The sequence below is a fragment of the Oryctolagus cuniculus genome, chromosome 3 (genome assembly GCF_964237555.1).
Source record: "Oryctolagus cuniculus chromosome 3, mOryCun1.1, whole genome shotgun sequence".
Lineage (NCBI taxonomy): Eukaryota > Metazoa > Chordata > Mammalia > Lagomorpha > Leporidae > Oryctolagus > Oryctolagus cuniculus.
The window spans coordinates 30,093,739-30,116,769 of record NC_091434.1 but is presented as its reverse complement, the minus strand read 5'-3'; the positions used below and the strand labels follow the sequence as shown (position 1 = coordinate 30,116,769).

General features: G+C 37.3%; 1 protein-coding gene across 12 annotated transcripts in view; it reads left to right on the top strand.

Annotated features, from left to right (window-relative positions):
• UNC80 (unc-80 homolog, NALCN channel complex subunit) overlaps positions 1-23,031 on the top strand; it is a 245,541-nt gene that overhangs the window by 26,255 nt on the left and 196,255 nt on the right. For all 12 annotated transcript variants that reach the window (XM_008259087.4, XM_008259090.4, XM_008259085.4 and 9 more), the window contains exons 5-7: positions 1,967-2,090; positions 7,963-8,036; positions 11,633-11,772. In XM_008259087.4, the coding sequence (XP_008257309.2) occupies positions 1,967-2,090; positions 7,963-8,036; positions 11,633-11,772 (338 nt within the window). The remainder of the gene's footprint in view (positions 1-1,966; positions 2,091-7,962; positions 8,037-11,632; positions 11,773-23,031) is intronic.

Genomic DNA, 23,031 nt, shown 5'->3' with positions numbered 1-23,031 from the left:
TACTTAGTATAATTAGTGGGATTGTCTAGCAGGTATCTCAAATATATTGTTTCTAAAATGAGGCTTCCAAAATTCTTTTCATTCTTCTCTTTGCCCATCTTTATTAATAATAAAACCACAAATTCTTGATGCCTTTCTTTTGCATGTGCTACCTTCAATCAATAAATTCTGTAAGTTGCATATCTTCAATATATATCCAGAATCTATCACTTTTTCTTGCTTAACCCTCCACTGCCACCCTGGTCAAATCATCTTTCACCTAGATGGTATCAATAGCTTCCTACTTTCAGCTTCTACCTTTGCCTTTTCTCAAGCTAATCTCTATAGCCTAATGAATCTATTGAAATATGCCCAGTCACAGGACTTTGCTTCTTAACACCCTCCAGTGGTTTCCTATCTTACTCAGTAATTGCTGAATTGCTTCCTATGAACTACTGAAAATATGTGAGTCTTATCTGATGTTCAATAACTTCTCCAATCTTTGCTCTTTTTTCCTACTCTTTCTTCATTCACTTGACTCCAGACACACAGTCTCCGGGCTATTTCTTGACTCACTAGGCATACTTTTCAGCATTTCAATAAGGCTTTTCCTAGATACTCTGTTTGAGAAGTCAAAACCTTATCTCTTTTCCTGTTTCATACCCTGTCCTTTGCACTATGAGCAGGAATTTTTGGATGGCTTATTCACTATTGTGTTCATGAGCCTAGAACAGTACCTGGTACATAGATGCTTGACAAATATTTGTAGAACAAATGTTGAATGAATTTGACAAATGCTTTATGTGTTTTCCTAATATTTCACAGGAAATCCTAAAGGCTTTTCCAAAGTAGGCACTGCTTAAGTGGTGCCAGGATTCCAGGCTTGTTGTTGGCTCTATAGAAGAGTCCTCTCTACACCAAAGAGCAAATTTATTCAGGGATTTCACCAGCCTTTTCAGATGAAGCTTCCTTTGTATTCATCCACATTGATTCACCATTTGTAGAATCACTTCTTTTTCTGTTTTTCCAATTTTTTCTTTGATTTGGGTAGGATGAATAAGACCTGTGCCTCTTATGTTTTAAGTTCCCCATGTGATTTTAATATGCACACCATGGTTGCAGATCACTGCCCTAAGTGAATTCCTGGGTCTCAGAAGTCTTCATTACCCTATGATCACATCTCTGCTTCTATCTTTACACCATACTAAGAAGCTGACAGGGTTAAGATATCAACTCGGAATTCCATATATTTGGATTTCTATAATATACACAGCATTTTAAACACCTCAGCCCTCAAAATGATGTAATATGAAGGAAAAAATGTGCTGCTAGATGGGAACACCAATTATAGATCAATTGTTTGAGCACTTGTTGTAAAATCAGCCCAACTCAGCAAGTGTGTTTCCAATTCCTAATGTTACATCAAGTGCTATGAGGAAGCCAGGGGCTAAAAAGGAAAGGATGATGCTTGATATATCCCTACCATCAAGAACAACATTACAAAATAACACACCATGAAGAACCTAAATACATGGACTTGACTCCATAAAATTCAAGAGAGATGAATTATAGTCAAACTAGCCAGCATCTGAGGATATTACCTTATAAGGTTTAAAAAAGGATTAACTAGGAGGAATGATAATTAGGTCAATTATTGAGCAGAGTGCCAACACTCTTGAAATGAACAGGTCCCAAGGACTGCCAACACAAAACAATAATTTGTGTCTTTCATGTTTTGCCCAAAGCTGCATTTTGGTTAATTATTCATTTTGCATAAAGCAGACCACCATGATTTCTGTAGTAATTGCAGTAATAACTTCAGGTTGTTGGTATACTCTAGAAATACTCATCTGGGCCATGAATGAATGAACTCAGATCAACTCACTCTGGAAATAACCTTGGCAATGATATTATTCTGTGCATTGATTGGTACCTTCAACCAGTTCTTATAAACCAGTTATTAGACATAGATCTTTTTTTCCCACAGGAATCCGACCTCACCTTCCGGCTGGCCAGTGGACTTGTTATATGGCAGCCCATGTGGGAGCACAGACAACCTGAAGTCTCTGGCTTCACAGCGCTGGTAAAACCCATCAGGAACATTATCACAGGTCTGTGACCCAATCATCCATTGGGAGAGTATTGCTACATTCTTCACATAAAGGAGTAACATTGATGGAATGATTTTCCCCTGGCAAGCCAAGAAACAAGTACCTCTGAGGAGTTATTTAGGTGTTCCAGGCAAAGGGCTAATTCACAGGAAGAGAAAATGAACCAAGCATACACACTTTTCAGTTACATAACTTTGCTCAGTTTGCTTATTTATAAAGTAATATCCAAAATATAATTTTAGTAATATTTACAGAATTGTTATGAGGAATGCATGACATGTAAAATAGCTTAGAAGAATGCCTGGAACATAGGGAGTGAATAAACAATATCTGTTATTACAACATCTTCATCATCATTGAGTCCTAGTTCCTTAACAATCTCATTACTGCTATCAAAGTATGTCACTTCAAGAATTGGCTCACAGCTTCACCCTGGCTCAGCCATGACTGTTGCAGGCATTTGGTAGTGATCCAGTGGAAGTGAGCTCCCTCTTGTTCTCTCTACTCTTTCTGTCTCTCAGATTTATAAAAGCTCATAAGGTGTTGGTGCTGTGGCGTAGCAGGTAAAGCCACTGCCTGCAGCACTGACATTCCATGTGGGCACCATTTCCAGTCCCAGCTGCTCCACTGCCAATCCAGCTGCCTCCTAATGCATGAGGGAAAGCAATGAAAGATGGCCCAAGGGCTTGATCCCCTGCACCCACAAGGGAGACCTGGAAGAAGCTCCTGGCTCCTGGTTTTAGATCAGCCCAGCACTAGCCATTGAGGCATTGGGGGAGTGAACCAGCAGATGAAAGATATCTGTCTCTGTCTCTCCTTCTCTCTCTCTCTCTGCAACCCTGCCTTTAAAACAAATAAATATTTTTAAAAATTCATAAAAATGGAATTAAAATTTAATTTTTAATTAGGATGAAATTTCTTCACATATAGTATGCATATAAAATATTAAGTGTTGATATATATTAAAATTCAAGAGTAACAATCCGTCATAATTTCAGATATCGAGGAATTAAATACATAAAGGTGTCATAATAAAATCTACTTGCAATTCCATATATGAAATGAGGTAAATTACTTTGTTTTTAGGCCAGCACCACGGCTCACTGGGCTAATCCTCCACCTGCGGCACTGGTACCCCAGGTTCTAGTCCCAGTTGGGGCACCGGATTCTGTCCAGGTTGCTCCTCTTCCAGTCCAGCTCTCTGCTGTGCCCCGGGGAAGGCAGTGGAGGATGGCCCAAGTGCTTGGGCCCTGCACCCGCATGGGAGACCAGGAGGAAGCACCTGGCTCCTGGCTTTGGATAGGCGCAGCATGCTGACCGTAGCAGCCACTTGCGGGGTGAACCAATGGAAAAGGAAGACCTTTCTCTCTGTCTCTCTCTCTCTCTCTCTCTCTCTCACTATCTAACTCTGCCTAACAAAAAAAAAGAAAGAAAGAAAGAAAGAAAAGAAAAAAATTACTTTGTTTTTAAAACTTTTGAGTATGAAAACAGAAGAGTTAGGAGTTTCTTTCTTCTATTATAGTTAATTTTAATTTATGTTAAATGTTGGATTATCATTCAACACATTTTTGGAAATACAATGCAACATTTTAGTGTCTATACATAGCTTAAACCAACCATACCAGGCAACTAGCCTTTCCAATTTCTTATCTTTTCTTGTGTTTGGAGCCTATCAGCTCCTCTGCTCCAATCCTTTATACAGAATATAATACATTATTGCGAACCATAGTCACCACACTGTACCGCAAAACACCAGAACCTGTTACATTCACTCTCCTGCATTGTGGTACCTGTTATCCAGTTTCTCCCCACTAAACCCCTTCCTCCTGCTGTAACCCTCCTGGCCTTGGTGATCACTATTTTAATTTTTTTTTAAGATTTATTTTATTTGCTTTAAGGCAGACACATCGAGAGAGGGAAAGATGGCCGCAATGGCTGGGGTTGGGTTAGGCTGGAGACAGAAGTCTCTGGACCTCCATCTAGATCATACTCCTGGATGATAAGGGCCCAAACACTTGTATCATCTCCTGCTGCTTTCCCAGGTGCATTAGCAGAGAGCCGCCGAATCACAGGTGCAGAGTAGTTGGGACTCAAATCAAGTACTTTGATATGTGGTGATGGCGCTGCAGGCAGTTACTTAACCAGCTTTAATTAAATATATATATATATATTTGAGGGGAGAGAGAGAGGATTTTAAAAATCCAGAAGACAGGGTTTCCATCTGCTGATTTATTCCTCAAATGCCTGCAATGCTTGGAGCCGAACTTCTGCAAGAGCCAAAAGTCAGAAATGCAATCCCAGTTTCCCATATTGGTGGCAGGAACCCAGCTACTTGAACCATCACTCTACTTCCCAGGGGCTGTATTCCTGCACAGCTGGACTCAGGAGCCAGAGCTGGGAATTGAACCCAAGCATTCTCATCTGGGACATGAGTGTCTTAATCACTAGAGTTAATGACTACTCCTGTAATCACTATTTTAAATTCAAATTTATTTATAGGTATATATGCTTCTACATATGAGGGGACATGTGATATTTGTCTTTGTTTCTGGCTTACTTCACTTAACATAATGATCTCCAGTTGCATCTATTTTCTGTAAAAATATGAATTTCATCCTTTTTTGTAACTGGATAATATTCAATTGCACATAAAAATATATATCAATCAGCCGGCGCCGTGGCTCAATAGGCTAATCCTCCACCTTGCGGCGCCAGCACACCGGGTTCTAGTCCCGGTTGGGGCGCCGGATTCTGTCCCGGTTGCCCCTCTTCCAGGCCAGCTCTCTGCTATGGCCAGGGAGTGCAGTGGAGGATGGCCCAGGTGCTTGGGCCCTGCACCCCATGGGAGACCAGGAAAAGCACCTGGCTCCTGGCTCCTGGCTCCTGCCATCGGATCAGCGCGGTGCGCCGGCTGCAGCAGGCGGCCATTGGAGGGTGAACCAACGGCAAAAGGAAGACCTTTCTCTCTCTGTCTCTCTCTCTCACTGTCCACTCTGCCTGTCAAAAAAAAAAATATATATATATCAATCTGCATATAAAATATATATTTTATAATTGCATATAAAATATATATCAACCTGCATATATCTATATCTATCATTATAATTATCATGATCATCATCTATCAATCCACACACACATTTTCTTTATCCATTCATTCATCAGTAGAAGTGAAGATTGATTCCACATGTTGGCTATTGTGAATAGTTCTGCAAACAGCATGGATTTGTAGGTCTGTCTCTCATATGCTGATTTCATTTCCTTCATTTATATTTCTAGAGATAGGGTAGCTTTGTCATAGATCTATTTTTAATTTTTTGAGGAACCACCATATTGTTCTCCATAATGACTACTAATTTGCATTCTCATCAGCAGTAGTTAACTGTTCCCTTTTCTACACATCCTCAATAGCATTTGCTCTCTTTTCATAGTAGCTGTTCTACCTGGAGTGAGATGACAACTCCTGTGATTTTTGTTTGCATTTTCCTGATAGTTATTGATACTGAAACTTTTTTCCATATGTTGTTGGCTACTTATATTTCTTCTAAGAAATTTCCATTCAGATCTTTTGCTCGTTTCTTAAATGTTTGGGTTGTTATTTTGTCTTTGAGTGTTTTGAGTGCTTTATATATTCTGGATATTGATTCTTTGTCAGATGAATACTTTGCAAACTTTTCTCCCATTCTATTGGTTGTCTCTTCAATCTGTTGATTAATCACTTTGCTCTGCAAAAACCTCTTAGTTTAATATGAAGCTGTTTTACTTTTGTTGCTTTGTTTTTGAAGTGTTACCCCAAAAGTGGTGGCCTATGCCAATGTCTTCACATGTTTTCCCTATATTTTCTGTTAACACTGTCGTGGTTTCTTGTCTTAAATTTAGAACATTGATCACTAGGCATTGATTTTTCCATAGTATGAGAGGTAGTGGGTGAGGATCTTGATTAAGTCTTTTGCATGTGGACACCCAGTTTTCCTAGGACCATTTATTGAAGAGATCATTTCTTCCCCATGATGTTTTTGGCTTCTTTATCAAAAAGTAAATTGGCTACAGATGCATGGATTCATTTCTGGGATGTTCCATTGTTCTTTGTGTATGCTTTTCTTGCTAATACTGTGCTTTTTGATTATAATAACTATATAATATCTCCTGAAAGCTGATTTTGTAATACCTTCAGCCTTTTTCTTTTTATTCAAGATTATTTTAATTATTTGGGATCTTTAATATTTCCATCTGAATTTTAAGATTTTTTTTCTAGCTCTGTGAAGCATGTCTAGTATTTTGATGTAGATTTTGTAGAATATGTAAATTGCTTCAGATAATATAGACATTTTAGAATTTTTTTTCCTAATCCATGAATGTGGAAAGTTTTCTTACTTTTGTGTGTGTGTTGTTCAATTTCTTTCATAAGAGTTTTGTCATTTTCATTGAAAGTCTTTAATGTCCTTTGTTAAATTTATTCTAAAGTATTTCATTTATTTAATTCTTATAGTTACTATGAATGGGATTTCTGTTATAATTACTTTCTCAATAAGTGCATAAAAATGCTACTGATTTTTGTGTGTTTATTGTGCATCCTGTGACTTTATTCAATTTATTTATCAGGTCTAATAGTCTTGAAAAAGAATCTTTTGGTTTCCATATATACAGAATCATGTCATCTGCAAACAAGAATAGTTTGATTTCTTTCTTTTCCTTTGTATGTGTTTTTTATTTCTTTCAAAACTGTCCAGTACTACATTGAATAAAAGTGGTTAGAGTGGACATTATTATCTGGTTCTTTATCTTAAAGAAAATGTTTTCATTGACTTTTGTTGAATGCTTCTCCTGCATCTATTGATATGAACATATGATTTTTACACTTCATTCTGTTGATGTAATCTAGCACATTTATTGATTTGTGTGTTTTGAAACATTCTGTATCCCTGGATACATCCCACTTATGGTGAATGGTCCTTCTGGTGCGACTTTAGATTCAATTTGCTAGTATCTGATTGAGAATTGTTGCACCTATGTTTGCCAGGGATATTGGTTCATAATTTTTCTTTCCTTCTTCCTTCCTTCCTTCCTCCCTCTCTCCTTCCCTAAGTGTTAAGTGACCTTCAGCAAGTTAAGCTCCCTGTGCCTTTGTTGATTTGGAAAATGAGTATAAAAATACATCAATATTGTAGGGCTGTTTTAAGGATTAAATGAGTTAGTATATGTAAAATTCTTAGGACAGGGACCAGCATAGTGATGTAGCAGGTTAAGCCCACTGCTTGCATTGTATACATCCCACGTGGGTACCAGTTCATGTCCTGGCTATTCCATTTCTGATCCAGCTCCCTGCTTATGGCCTGGAAAAAGAAGCAAAAATGGTCCAAGTGCTTGGGCCCATACCACCTACGTGGATGACTCAGATAAATCTCCTGGCTCCTGGCTTTGGCTGGCTGAGCCCTGGATGTTGTCTCTTGGGGAGTGAAACAGTGAATGGAAGACCTCGTTCTCTCTGTCTTACCCTTTCTCTCTGTAATCCTGCCTTTCAAATAAATAAATAAATCTTTAAAAAATTCTTAGGACAGAATTTAGAATATATTATGTGCTAAGTAGATGTTAATTGTTATCCTTATTATTATTGTTAACTTTTTAGCACCATACCCTTCTTTCTTAGACTGAAACACACCATATCTATACTTAATCTAGAAATGCTGAATTGTTTGGATTATTCATTTTATTTCTCTTATGACATGCATTTAAGACATTATTGCATGTCTTTTTCCATCTGATAACTATCTATCAAAATGGATTTTTTAAATTTGGAAATGAAATTAACTTATACAATAAAATGAATTTTATACTTACGAAATTCAAGACTGAATTTCTCCCATCTTTACAGCCAAGAGAAGTTCTCCTATCAACAGTCAAAGTCAGACCTGTGAATCACCAAATCAAGACACAAGACACCAAGAGGTTAGTAGTTGATTATACTCTTGAGAGGAGAAACATTAATTCCTTAGATACAGTATAGTGTGTACAGTAAGATATGAATTCTAGAATCATACTACATACTGAAGGCCATCTCTTACTCCCTGAATGTAAACATTTAACAGCTTTAGGTTTCTATTGATCCAGTATGAAAATTAATGTTATGCGTGTCTTAAAACTATGGAGGTGCTGAACAAGATAATGCTCTCTCTCAATGGCTAACATGTAACACTCAGTAATGGTGGTTATCCTTATTCATCTCTCATGTTAGGCAAACTAGCATCTTATTCTCAATTATTAACCCCCTAGTGTTAGTTAAATAACTCTAGTGTTGGTAGGGTAATGTTTCAGGTAGTGGAGAAGAGGGTGTAGAAAAAAGGAAAAAAAAAGTCTTACTTGGTCAAGGAATCAAAAGGTTAATAGGAGTCCATACTATCCCACATAGATGCAAAATAATGCAATATAATCCAATGTAAATTTGTCACATTTGGTGCATGAGAGAAGGAAATGAAGGCCAGGGTAGTTGAAAGCTACATAGAAAGGTATTTTACCAATAACTTAACATGCCATTAGATGACCAGCCTTCACTTTCAAGCCAACACATGCAAAATAAAACTGGATTCTTCACATCAAATTGGATTCTCTTTCCAAACAATACATTCACTTCCAGGAAAAATCATCATTCTTTTTTCCCTCTAAGCTGTAAATTTTGAAGTCTTATTATATCTACCACTTACCTAGCAATTGCCAAGTACAGACACTATGATTGATACACTGTATGATGTACTAGTATACGTGTCTTTCACATTTAACATCTTTGAAGCTGAGTGTGCTTGACAATCTTTGGCCTCTTCCTATCTCCCTGCCTGATGACAGTCTTAATATGGTAGTCAGTCATTCTTGTGCAGCATAAATTTGGTCATTTCCAGCACTTAAATTTGTGGCATCAAAGTCAGTGGCTTAAAAAAATTAGTCAGAGAAAAATAGGAGAGCACTGTTTCAAGAAATAATAATCTTGATACAGGTGAATTGATCCTTTGGACAAACTGAAGTAATAACAGATCTGAGTTTCAAATTCTAGATATCAAGGAGTGACAGTCACACCTATACCAATTTAATTCACATGTATTTTCCTTTCACAATTAGGGTACTTCAAAAAGTACACAGAAAAAATAGAATTAAATATAAATTTATTCTTGTGCAAATGGTTTTTGAAATCCATGTATAGGTTTCTAATAATATGCATTTTCTATGAATTTCTGAAGATACCTCATATACACAGGATGGATATATAACCAAAAGTGATGTATAGCAAAATCTAAAATGGCTCTTGTGGTAACTATAAAATGAAATGTTCTCACTGATAAAAAGTGAAATGTCCTAATTTAATAGGGTCTATTTTCCCTTAATGCTAAAATAAAATAATGGTATGTCTTACAGGTGATGGCATTTTAGATTCAATGAAATACATAAATCATATTTAGTTAATTTTCTCTTTTTGATTTCTTGCTGAGTCATATTATTTTCTTTTTGTCACCTCACTAACGTGTGTCTTTATTCTCTATGCCTATCACTCTCTAAATCCAGAATCTCATAACTGAATTGCAGCTTGATTGAATTTTCTACCTCTAGTCTTACCTGCTTTGCATAAATGCCACTTAATAATGCCTGGCTAATCCTTCTAATGCATCATTTATTATTTAACTCATCATTGCAAAGATTTATTGTATGCAAGGTACCATTCTTTTATGGTATCCCTTCTTCTGTAGGAACCTGTAGTGGTTTCTGTTTGCCATCACCTCAAGACCAAACTCCCCACCCTGGTTCTCTATGCCTTCCCCTGTTTCACCATGCCACCTATGCGACCCTCTCTCTGATTAATGCTTCAGTTGGTTAGAGCACTGCCTCCCTATGTGGAGCATGCACATTTTAACCTGTGAGTGAGCTCAAGCCTTCTTCCAGTTGGAATGCTATCTCTACACTTCATTGCCTTTCCAAATTGTACCTTCTTAAGCACCAATTAAAAATTCCAAACTCTCAGAAGTCTAATGGTGCTAAACTTACACTATCCAATATGGGTCATCTCTAGGCCCATGTGGTTCTTAAACACTTCAAATATGGCAAGACTGAATTGAGACTCTAAAATATATCCTGAATATTGAAAAAAAGTAGAAAAAGAATGTAAAAATATTAATAAAATTTGCATTGATTGTATGTTGACATGATAATTTGAAGTTAAATGAGATAATATTAAAATTAATTTCATCTGTTTTTCTTTTTGCTACTTTAATGTGTCCTCTTATATAAAGTAAATCAAATATGTGGGTCATAGTGGTTTACATTATATTTCAATTCGGTATGCTTCTCTAACTTACTTGTCTTGTAATATAACTGCAAACTCTTGAATTCAAGTTCAGGTTTATTTAATTTTCTTTTACATCACAACATGAAGCACACATAGCATATTCAGGATAATGAACTCTTTGATCAAGTTCAGAAGATTTATTTCAAGGAATTTCTAGCTGCACTTGTCTCACCAGTATAGTTGAAAAATGCCTTATTTTGTATATGAAAATAGAAATTGTAAGGGTCGAACTATTCTGATGGATTCTTGAGAGTTTTTGTGCTTTAGGGAAGTATTTAATCTGTAATACCTGTGGGAAAATATCTTACATTACCTGGAAAGAATTACATTTATCAGCTAAATGCAATTAAAATGAGCTACCCTGTAAAAGAATTGCTGAACATGCACTTATAAATTGGTGTAAAGGTCATCGAGTCCAAGTAAAATATGTTTCATCTGAATAATGATGAAAAAACTTGAACCTTGCTCTTTGAGTCTCATGTTCCGACTTTAATTTTCTCCTACAAACCTGGTACTAGATTTTAGCCTGGTGTCACTATTCAGTTCTCACCATTGGCATATCTTTGACAAATTGTTGGTTTGTAACTCTTCTGTAACTACAAGACATGGAGATAAAAAAAAAAAAGAAGAAAAGAATCAAGGACAAAATGAAATAAACTTTATGCAAGTGATTAGTCTAATGCTTGAAATGCTCTTGATGCTATCTGGAGCCATTTCCATCCCTTTTTTTTTTTTTTTTTTTTTTTGACAGGCAGAGTGGACAGTGAGAGAGAGAGACAGAGAGAAAGGTCTTCCTTTTGCCGTTGGTTCACCCTCAATGGCCGCCGCGGCCCGCGCGCTGATCCGAAGGCAGGAGCCAGGTGCTTCTCCTGGTCTCCCATGGGGTGCAGGGCCCAAGCACTTGGGCCATCCTCCACTGCACTCCCGGGCCACAGCAGAGAGCTGGCCTGGAGGAGGGGCAACCGGAACAGAATCTGGCGCCTCGACCGGGACTAGAACCCGGTGTGCCGGCGCCGCAAGGCGGAGGATTAGCCTATTGAGCCGCGGCACAGGCTCCATCCCCTCTTACATGAAGGCAAAAATCCCTTTATCTTTGGCATTTATAAATGATTGTACTTAAAAAATAATATATGTAACCACATGTGCATATGCTAGCTAATTCTAGAGGATGAATTTGAAGAATAAAACACTAACCTGCTCTCTCCACCTCCAAAAGGGACTCCAGGTGGTCTGTGAAACATTCCAGCCAGATTCCATCTCGCCCAAGGCCACCATTTCAGGCTGCCACCGAGGAAACTCTTTTGATGGAAGTCTGTCTTCCCAAACTTCCCAGGAAAGAGGTCCATCACATTCCAGGTACATGATTGGAATGTAAGAGACAAAATGTATTCCTGGTCACCAAAAATTGAATATTCATTTTTAGCTACTTCTATAGCCTTTGTTCCTCAAAATATGTATGTTCATGATACATATATATATATATATATTCTTGGTTGAGGTATAATTAGATAATAATTTCAGAAATGTGCTATGAATCCCTCTCATTTAAATAAACTAGGGTTTAAATGGGAAAATATGCCCTATTTGATGAGATGTCTGAATTAGATGCTATTTTAAATTAAGTGCAGAAATTTTAAATTAAGTGCAGAAGTTCAAATGATACTAAGAAAAAATAATATCACAGAGAAAAGAAAGGTTCTGCTTTATATGGTAAATAATATTTCATGCCAGCAGATCACTATATTTAAGTGGGTTAAATTCAGCAGATCACTAAATTTAAATGAGTTAAATTCTAAAGTCCTCAGGAATCAGTAAGTCTATTTTTTGTAAACATTCCAATTCTACTCATATTATTTGTGTGCTCAGTGGATTTGCTTCAAAGTATCTTCCCCCAAGAATAAGAACTAGACTACTTCTATTCCCTGCTGAAATTATGGACACTGATTCATTAGGTTTGCCACTCCACCTAAGAGGCCAGAGTCCCAGAGACCACTTGTATACCTCTCCTTTCAAACAAAATTACAATCTAGTGGATAGTATCTTAAAAGGAGGTATTTTTTAAAAAACATTAATTCAGGTAAAATTTTTATACCATAACATTCACCTGGTTTAAGTTTACAGTTTAATTATTTTTAGTAAATTTAGAATGTTGCACAACTGTCACCACCATGGAAATATCACATTGTACCCCATACATGTGTATGTCAAAATATGTCAAAATAAAACTTAAAAGGAAAAAAAAGAACACTCTCACCATACAAAAACATTCTTTTGTGCCCATCAGTAGACACTGCCGTTCTCACAACTAGCCACAGATAACCACTAATGTACTTTTTGTTCCAACTGACTCATATTTCTAGACATATCCTAGAAGTAGAACAACACAATTTGTGCTATTTTGCATCTGGCTTGTTTCACTTAGCATAAGGCTTGTCAGGTTTATCATAGCATGTATCAGTAGTTCATTCTTTTTATTGTTGAATAGTGTCCCTATAAATGATTTTTATAGGGATTTTCATTATTCATTCATCAGTTGGTAGAAATTTGGATTGTTTCCACTTTTGTCTATTATGAATAATGCTGCTGTGAACATTCACTTACACATTTTTATGTGGGCATAGGTGTCCAATACTAACAAGTAGTTATGTAGAAGTAGAATTGCTATTGTTTTAGTCCATTTTCTGTTCCTATAGAAAAATACTCAGTGATGGATAATGTATAAAGAAAAGAGGTTTATCTTGCTCACAGTTTTGGAGGCAGAAAGTCCAAGATCTGGCAGCCCCGTGGGTTCAGCCATTAGTGAGGGCCTTCTGGCTACATCAAAACATGGAAGATGGCATCATGGTGGAAGCACATATAAGAGGAAGAAGTCGAGCAGAGAGTGAGCAGAGAGTGAGGGGACAAGCTTGCTCTTTTTATCATAGTTGTCTCTTGAGAGAACTAACTGGATGCCTGTGAGAACTCATTAGTCCCTTCTAAGGATGGCACTCCTGTCGACCTAATTAGCTTTCACTAGGCCAGACCTATTAGAGATTCTAGCCCCTCAAACTGCCACACTGAGGACCAAACTTCTGGAATACAAATCTTTGGAGAAGACAGTTATACCATATCCAAACCATAGAGTTGGGTTGTATGGAAAGTTGTTTCTTAAAATACTGCTGAATTGCCTAAATTGCTGCATTATTTTACATTCCTACTAGCAATAGATGAGGCTGTATTCCACTGTATCCTCAGCAACACTTGTTATTTCTTTTTTTAGCATAGTCATTGTAATTGGTATGAATGGAGATCCACTTGTGGCTTTAATTTACTTTTCCCTAATGGTTGATAATGTTAGGTATATATTTATGTGCTTGTTGGCTATTTCTATAGCTTCTTCGATGAGATGTCTTTTCAAACCTATTTCCCATGTCTTAAATGAGTCGTCGTATTACTGAACTTTAAGATTCCTTTAAATATCCTGGATAAAAGGTTTTTTTAATTTAAAAAATAGGCTTATTGCTTTTTCCTCCCAGTATCTGGTTTACCTTAACATTTAATATTTTTAAATGACCTATCCCTCCCGATCTGATACCAGGACCATGATACACAGGTGCAATTTTTTTGAATGATTTGTTAGAAATCTTGACAGCATGGAGGCATAGAAGCACATTTTTAAAAGACTTATTTATTTATTTATATGAAAGTCAGAATTACAGAGAAATAGGGAAAGAGAGAGAAAAAGAGAGATCTTCCATCTGCTGTTTCACTTCCAACACAGCTACAATGACCAAGGTGGACCAGACCAAAACTTGGAGCCAGGAGCCAGGTGCTTCTTTTGGGCCTCCCACCTGAGTGGCAGGGACTGGAACACTTGGGTCATCTTCTGCTGTTTTCCCAGGCCATTATCAGGGAGCTGGATTGGAAGTAGAAAAGCAAGAATATGAACTGGGACCCATATGGGATGCCAGCATTGCAGGCAGTGGCTTTACCCTCTATGCCACAATGCTGGCCCCTAGAAGTACATTTTTAACCATAGTACTATTTTGCTATACTTTAAAAATAATATACAAAGAGTGCATTTATTTGTATTTTAAAAACAAATGGGGGCTGGTGCTGTGGCATAGCAGGTAAAGCCGCCGCCCAGGTGCGGGCATCCCATATGGGCGCTGGCTCAAATTCTGGCTGCTACACTTCTGATCCAGCTCCTTGCTAATGTACCTAGGAGAGCAGTGGAAGGATGGCCCTAGTTCTTGGGCCCCTGCACCTACCTGGGAGACCCAGAAGTCCCTGGCTTCGGATCAGCTCAGCTTCGGCTGTTGCAGCCAGTTGGGGAGTGAACCAGCAGATGGAAGACACTTTCTCTCTTTCTCTCTCTTTTTCTCTCTGCCTGTCTGTCTGTCTGTCTCTGTCTCTAACTCTGTCTTTCAAATAAATAAAATAAACCTTTAACAAAAAAGAACTGCAGTTCTTTTACAACTTCAGTTGTAAAAAAATGTGGCTCAGGTGAATAATCTACTGGTTGAGAACATGAAATTTTGACTAACTTTGGTTTGTAACTGGGCTTGTGTTATTACATTGATTTACTGTCTAGGTCAATGATAACGATGTGTACTTAAAATAGTATAATATGTATGAAATCTAAAAAAGTGGAAGTAGAAGGTAGAATGATGATAGCTGGAAGCTGGTCAGGGGTGAATGTGAAAAGAGGAGATAATGATTGGGGATATGTAATTTCAGTTAGGAGAATACGGTAATGACCTATTGCATGGAATGGTAACTATAATAATAATAATACCATGTATATTTCAAAATCACTAAGAGAATATATTTTTAAATGTTTTTACCACCTAAACCATGATAAATATGTGAGGTGATGGATTGATGAGCTTACCTTAATCACTCCTCAAGGTAAACATATATCAAAATATATTATACTCCATAAATATATAACATATAATTATTGTCAATTATAAATAAAAAACAAACTGAAGATGAAAATGTTAATATGTAAGGAAAACCAGTCCCATCTCCTGTCATCTAACTGATGCACCCATTACATTTTAACTACTTAAACAGCTGAAGCAATGAGGAATTTAGTACCTTCCGATGAAGCACATTTCATTTTTTAATTTTTTTTAGCAGTGGGCATTTTTTTAGAAATTTATTTATTTATTTATTTGAAAGGCGGAGTTACAGAGAGGCAGAGGCAGACAGTGTGGGGAGGGAAGAGAGACATTTTCTTCTGCTGCTTCACTCCTCAAATGGCTGCAGCTGCCAGAGCTGTGCTGATCTAAAGCCAGAAGCCAGGAGCCAGGAGCTTCTTCTGCATCTACCACATGGGTGCAGGGGCCCAAGCACCTGGGCCGTCTTCTTTTGCTTTCCCAGGCCATAGCAGAGAGCTGGATCAGAAGAGGAGCAGCCAGGTCTCCAACTGATGCCCATATGGGATGCGGGCACTGCAGGAGTTGGCTTTACTTGCTAGGCCACAGCTACAGCGCCGCTCATTTGATTTTTATGATAGCTCTGTTTAGTGGAATGTCCTTATGTTTGACCAAAATCTGCTTTCCTGTGGTTTCTCCCTATTTGTATTGGTTTTTCTGCTGTGTAACAACTTACAAAAAACTTAATGATATAAAACAACCTACATTTATTATCCCTCAACTTCTGTAAGGAGAGATTCATGAATAACTTAGGTAGGTTCTTGGCTCTAGGGCCTTCCTGGGCTGAATTCAGATGTCAGAAGCTGCTATAGTCTCCTCAGAGGTTTGAATGGGGAAAGATCCACGTACAACCTCCCTCAGATTGTTGACAGAATCCGTCTTCCTGCAGTAATAGGAATGTGATTCCTGTTCCCTTGTTGACTATTAGCTGGAAGCTGTTTTCGGGTCCTAGAGCCTGCCCACAGTTTGCTCACACGTGACCTTCTCCATAGGCTATCTCACAACATGTCATCTCACTTTAAAACCAGCAAGGGAAAGAAACCCCTCTAATTACAGCCTGCTGATACAGAGCCTTTATTATACAGCATAACTACAAGAGTGATATATCTCATCACCTTTGCAAAGTAAGACATCCGAGTCAGGGAAGCAGCATCCCTTTACCTTTGCCTGCTGTACCATGTTCTGTTGGTTATAAGCAAGTAACAGGCCTTGTTTACACTCAGGGGAAGAAGATTATAAAGCTTGTGAACTCCATCAGATGGAAATCAAGGGTGAATTCAAAGGTATACAGTCAGGGTCTTAGTGATGATATACACACTCTTCTCTTACTAGCCTTTCTGCTATTCAAAAATGATTATTATGATCATCATTACGCCAAATCTCTCATTTTATTTTATGGCCATAATGACTCACTTGCAAAGTTGTCAAGGATATAATTAAATCATATTTATGAAAAACATAGTTACTTAGGGTACAGATCATAGAGAAAAATAACTATCCTTTTTAGACATCTGTGTGTGGAAAATAATACTCGAGTCCTTACATTCATGGTATTATTTAAGTATCCATAAATATCCATTAATTCATTCATTTATATTTAAACAAAAGGCATCTCTATTGACCTGTACATCCTACTCAAAAATCTGAGTTGACTCCACCCCAATCTTTATCCAGGCCTTACAATCTGCCTTTTCTCTGAAACTTTTACTTGAAAGTCAGTTATAGATACAGGGATGGATAGATAGATAGATAGATAGATAATCAATCTTCTATCCACTAATTCATTCCCCAGATGCCCACAATAGCCAGTGCTGAGTCAGGGCAAAGCCAGGAGCCCCAAACCCAATCTGGATCTCCCATATGAGTGATAGGAACTCAAGTACTTAAGCCATTACCTGCTGCCTCTCAGGACTGTGCATTGGCAGGAAACTGGATTGGAAGTGGGGCTGAGCCACAACATAAGCACTCCAGAATGGGATGTGAGTGTCTCAGGTGGCAACCTTAACTCTGAAACAAACACTTGCCCCACATCCTGCCTTAACGTAGACACATCCTCTACAAACTTAAAATCAGTACTTTACTTCAGATTATTATTTCTTACTTGAATTTGTAAGCTGCTTACAAACCAGAATTTTTGTCTTCAGCATAACCTCCTCCTAATCCATTATATATGCATTATTATCAGGCTGATTTTAAGTATATGTGAATTAAAGAACACAAATGTCTGTACCCAATGCAGCCACCATACAATGTTAAAATATAAATGTTGTACAATCACTGCATGTGCCTCTTCCAGGAGAGAAAATTTGGAGGTACTGGTTGATTCTAGTTTTGAAATTAAGCTGGAAAAATGTTGGAAAGTTCATGATTAAACTCGAGTCCTACTCTTGCCTGTGGCTTTTGGCTCTGTTCTCTGAACTATTGACCCACACCTCTAAGTTTTCTTTTTCAAGAAAGGTGGCATGAGTATACCGAAGAGTAACTGGGCTTGCTTCCTGCCAGTCAAATTTTAGGGGTACAAGAGCTATTTCATTTAACACTGTCTCCGAAAGTACCTTTGTTAATATAATACTTTTAAAAACTTTATGAGTTCACTGTGAAACTTATTGGGGTAACTAGAAAAGACAAAATCCACATCCACAAATTTCTTAGGGATAATTCCATCTGTCTCTTGGGTTTCTGTTGAAGAATTTCACCCTTGAGGTTCGTCCAACTTAAGTCTTAACAAATTTCACAGCTCCACCCTTGGCATCATCCTTAGACCACCTTTCTCCAGCAATCCCCTAGATGTGATGTTTGCTTGGAGGCCATTTTTTATTTTCAGCATTAATTGCCATTTAGAAGGATAGAGAATTTTCAAAATCATCAAAGCATGGCTCATTAGTCTTTAACAGTTTTCCTTCAGTTCATATCTCTACTCTCTCAGTTTACTATAAGGTTCAAGAAGAAATCAGAAGGCATCTTCAACACATTATTTGGAAATTTCTTTTGTTATATCATCCAGTGTTTTGGGTACATTTTTAAAACTTTCAACACACTACAGCAATCAACTTTCTGCTACTACACACCACTTCTCTAGTTTCTAGTAGCATGCTCCTTACTTCCCATTAATCCCTCTCAGACTACCTCCTCGAAGTTCATAAGTTCTACTTGCTATCTATGTAAAGCAATTTGTTTGTTTAAATAAAAAAAGCAGTTTTCAAAGTATTTACTGCTTCTACCTACTACCTTATTACACAACTATTCTCAAAGTTTAGGATTTTATTTTGGTACCAAAAATCTGTACTAGCTATCAATTGCGTGTAACAAATTAGCACAAACCTTAGCAACTGAAAAGAAATTTATTATCTCACATAGTTTTTGAGGTTCACAAATCCAGAAACACCTCAGCTAGGTGATTGTGGCTCAAGGTCTTGAGATTTTGTCCAGGGCTGCAGTCATTGGAAGGCTTAACTGGAATAGAAAGCCTACTTTCTTTCTTTTTAAAGAAGTATTTACTTATTTGAAAGGAACAATTACACAGAGAAAGGAAGAGAGACAGAGAGATTTTCCATCCCACTTGTTCACTCCCCAAATGGCCACAATGACTGTATTTAGGCCAGGCCAAAGCCTGGAACTCTGTCTGGGTCTCCCACATGGGTGCAGGGGCCTGAGGATTTGAACTATCCTCCTCTACTTTCCCAGGCACATTAGAAGGGAGCTGGGTCAGAAATGGAGCAGCGAGGACTCAAATTGGCACTCATATGGGATGCCGGTGCTGCCGGCCAGCTTTACCCATCTGTGCCACAGTGCTGGCCCCTGGAGAATCTGCATTCAAAGTCACTCAGATGGTTGTTGACCAGCGGTCTCAAGGTCTCACCATCTGAGTCTTTCCATAAAGCTGCTTATGACATGAAATTTGGGTTCTCTCAAAACAAATTAACCAAGAAATAGAGGAAGCAACCAAAATGGCAGCCTCAGTGGCTTTTACAACCCAGTCTCTGAAATGACATACCATCACTTCAGCTATTCCATGAATCATTCCAACTCTGGTACAGTGTGGGAGATGACTACACTATGGTGTATCAATAGGTAAGGCTGTCTTGGAGGCAGGCTATGATAAGCAATAATTCTGATAATATTTTTACCCTAATGTTATATTATAGATTTTTCTGTAATTTTCTTCACATCAATTATTGATCATTCTTAATCCACTAATTCTGCTTTATACAAATTCAAAAAAATGTTAGTTTAATTTAGGATAAGAGTAAGTAACATCTTACTTCAAAGACCATAATTCTGACTTTTAAAAAAACAATGAAAATCAATACTGGGATAAAAAGCTTGTATTTCTTATATATTTCCTAACTTTAGTAAAGATTAGAAATTTATAAATAAAAACAGTCACTGATGTTTGTTTTTCTTACAAAATCAAATGTTAATGGTTTCAATCTGATTTGCTAATAAAAATAAAATCAAATACAATTTTCAGGATTCTTCTTTGTGGAAGAATATTTTTCCCATTCTATAATGTTGTTACACCCAAATATGTATATATATATATGTATATATATATATATGAAATGATATACACACGTATCATTTCTTGACACATATACACACACATACACCTGTATGTGTGAACCAATGGCACTTTGGAAAAGTAAATTGCATCTTCTCTATTCCTAGCTTCAGTGGCTGGTTGCCATGGAAATAATTCACACAGTAGACCTTTGATAAAATGCTAATGTTAATGGTTCATTAGAGGGGTTCATGTACTAATCAGAAATAAAGAGAACTTTAAGAACAAAGCAATACAAATATCTTAGCAACAAAAGCTGCCTGCTTGTATCAAACAAATGCAATCCATCATCTGTTTTGCTATAATCTGTACTGAAATGAACATCATTCTTCCCTACACACTCCAAACAGTGAGCAGGTAGCTAGCTTTTTACATTAATGTGACATTTCATCTTTCATTACCATATGCATGGACTTAATTTATGCTTCATTAAATACTGCATAGGGTCAAGGCTGATTTGCATCGTTCTCTTCCTCCATAGATTATTTGCTATTTCCAGAGTACTTATTATCCTTGATGCTATCATCTTCCAACCCTGTTTAATAATAACTTGATTTCTAGAGCTATAGTTACTTGTAAAACATATTAAAGCAACTATTACCGTTTTAAAAAAACTTTTTTAATCACAATATGTTATTTCTTCTATGCATATAATTTGTATAATGTTAATAATAGAAAAAATTTAATGTATGAAATATTTAAACATAAACAAAAATCATCCATATGCTTATCAGGTAGGTATAAACATTGTAACTTTTTATTTTATTTTACATTCAAGTATATCATTTTGAAGAAAAGTTGCATTCACATTCTTTCATGACATTTTCATCTTTGCCTGCAAAATAGCTTATAGAATTATAAAATATTACAGTTTGAAAGAAATTTTCTATCACATCATACAAGCTTCCTAAATGCCATTTCTATCTGGTATAAGTTTGCTTCTAACATATTGATTTGTTATTATTTAAGTAAAATGATGTTATTGATTAGTATTGGATAAGTTGATTATATCTGAAAGTGCTGTGTTAAGTGAAATAAAAAATACTTACTGATCATTCAGTAATTCAGTCCAGTACAGCTCACACTTTGAGTCAAATGAATTAGTCTTCAAACAACACCTTAAATAAAAGTACTTTATGTTATAAATCTTTGCTACAAAATCTACAAAATGTTTTGTTAACTCATTGTTTAAACGGAGTCTCTTGCTATTAAACAATTGAAATGTGAATTTTCTCAAATTTTGATTGCATAGGTTACAGACATGGTGTTGGTCTCTGATCACAGGCTCGTTTTGATGGAGTCTTGCTGTTCTGAAGTCCACCAGCAGCAGAGCATCATCAGGCTCTGTGGAAAGTAGTTAATGCCTATTGAGCTCAACTGTACAGTTAGTAGTTACTTCCAAGCAAGTAACAGCTGTGTGTACAAAGAGTCATAAGTTTAGCCATTCAGTGCCCTCAGCAACAAATTTGTTTTAAAGTATTGATTTATTTATTTATTGAAATTCAGAGTTACAGAGAAGCAGAGGCAGACAGGCAGACACAGAGAGAGAGAGAGAGAGAAAGAGAGAGAGAGAGAAAGAAAGAAAGAGAGAGAAAAAGGTCAGTCTTCCACCCTTTGGTTCACTCTCCAGTGGCAGCAATGGTGGGAGCTTCCTCCAGGTTCCCGACATGGGCCCAGGGTTCCAAGGACTTGAGCCATATTCCACTGCTTTCCCAGGAGCATTAGCGGGGAACTGAATCAGAAGTGGAGCAGCTGAGACTCAAACTCATGACTGTGTGGGATGCCAGCACTGCAGGCAGCAGCTTTACCCACTACACCACAGTACCAGCCCCAAGAACAAAATTTTTACCTTGGCATCCCAGTTACAGTGTTTTCATATAGGACTTGTTTGGGGGTAACGGCCTTAAAGTTCAGAATCATACATTGCATGTTTTTCTAGGGTAAATATCCTCCAGGCTTATTAAATATATTTAAAGAATACCTGTGGATGTTGTTTAAAATAAAGATTCCTGGGGCACATCTTCAAAAGTTATGATTTTGGATTAAGATCTGAGTGTCTGCATTTTTAGCAACCTCCCCCATTTCCTATCCTCTTTGGAGTTCACATGGAAATCATCCACTCACATTTCATAAGGAACACTGCTCTATGGATTAGAAATAATTTATAAAATGTTCTTATCTAATTTACTGACTACAAATATTTGGAGATTCTAAGGTTTCTGGCAGAAAGTAAGGGTAAAGATAACTACAGTTAGTCCAATGGGGGAGGGAGACAATTCTGTTGAACACTGATAGATGCCTTAATTACAGCAGCCTAGTCAAAAAAAAAAAGTCTTCAAGGGCTGTTACAGGGAGTCAAATAATTGTCACAAAGGCTTGAGGACCTAAAATTACCCAGCTGGTAGCCAGCCAACCTCATACTTTGTCTTTTCTTTATAAATCCAAGAATACAACACTGAAAAAAAAAGTCTATTATCTTAGGTATAAATGATAAGCTGGGAGGAATGGGCTGGGTCATCCTTCTTTAAGGAGCAATGGGTGGAGGAGGGGAAGGAAAGAACTGTGAAAGTTTATTAGGAAATGGGTAGAAATGAGAATCAAAGTTGTTACTTCCCCTCAAGCTGATTATAGAAGTATAATTGGTTAGGGTTTCGGGAGAAAACAAATAGCATACTGGACAATTTGAGAAGATATTAAAATAGATATTATTTACCAAAAAATGATGAATATGGACCTCAGAGGCTGTATGTTGGTAACTGGCACACCAAACAACCATAACAGCAAATGAGGTTGGAATGGTTGGCAAAGGCAGATTATGCAGGCCTTGCTGGCTACTGAAAAGAAATTGCATTTGATTCTAAGAATGATGGAGCAGCAGGGTAGGGGAATGAAGAAAAAAACAGTAAGTCTAGTAGGAAGGGATTGCATGTCCCTGATGAGAAATGTGGGTGGCTATGGAATCTTCTGCTGAACTGATGGGAAATGTTTGGAAGAATAACCTGAAGCTGCCATGCAGCTGATAGCCAAAGATTATTCTATCTCTTTGGAGAAAGGACAAACTCTGGCATACTCTTTGTGGGAACCTAGGACATTGTAAAAAATGTCTCCCAGTATCAGCTGTCACCTCAGTTA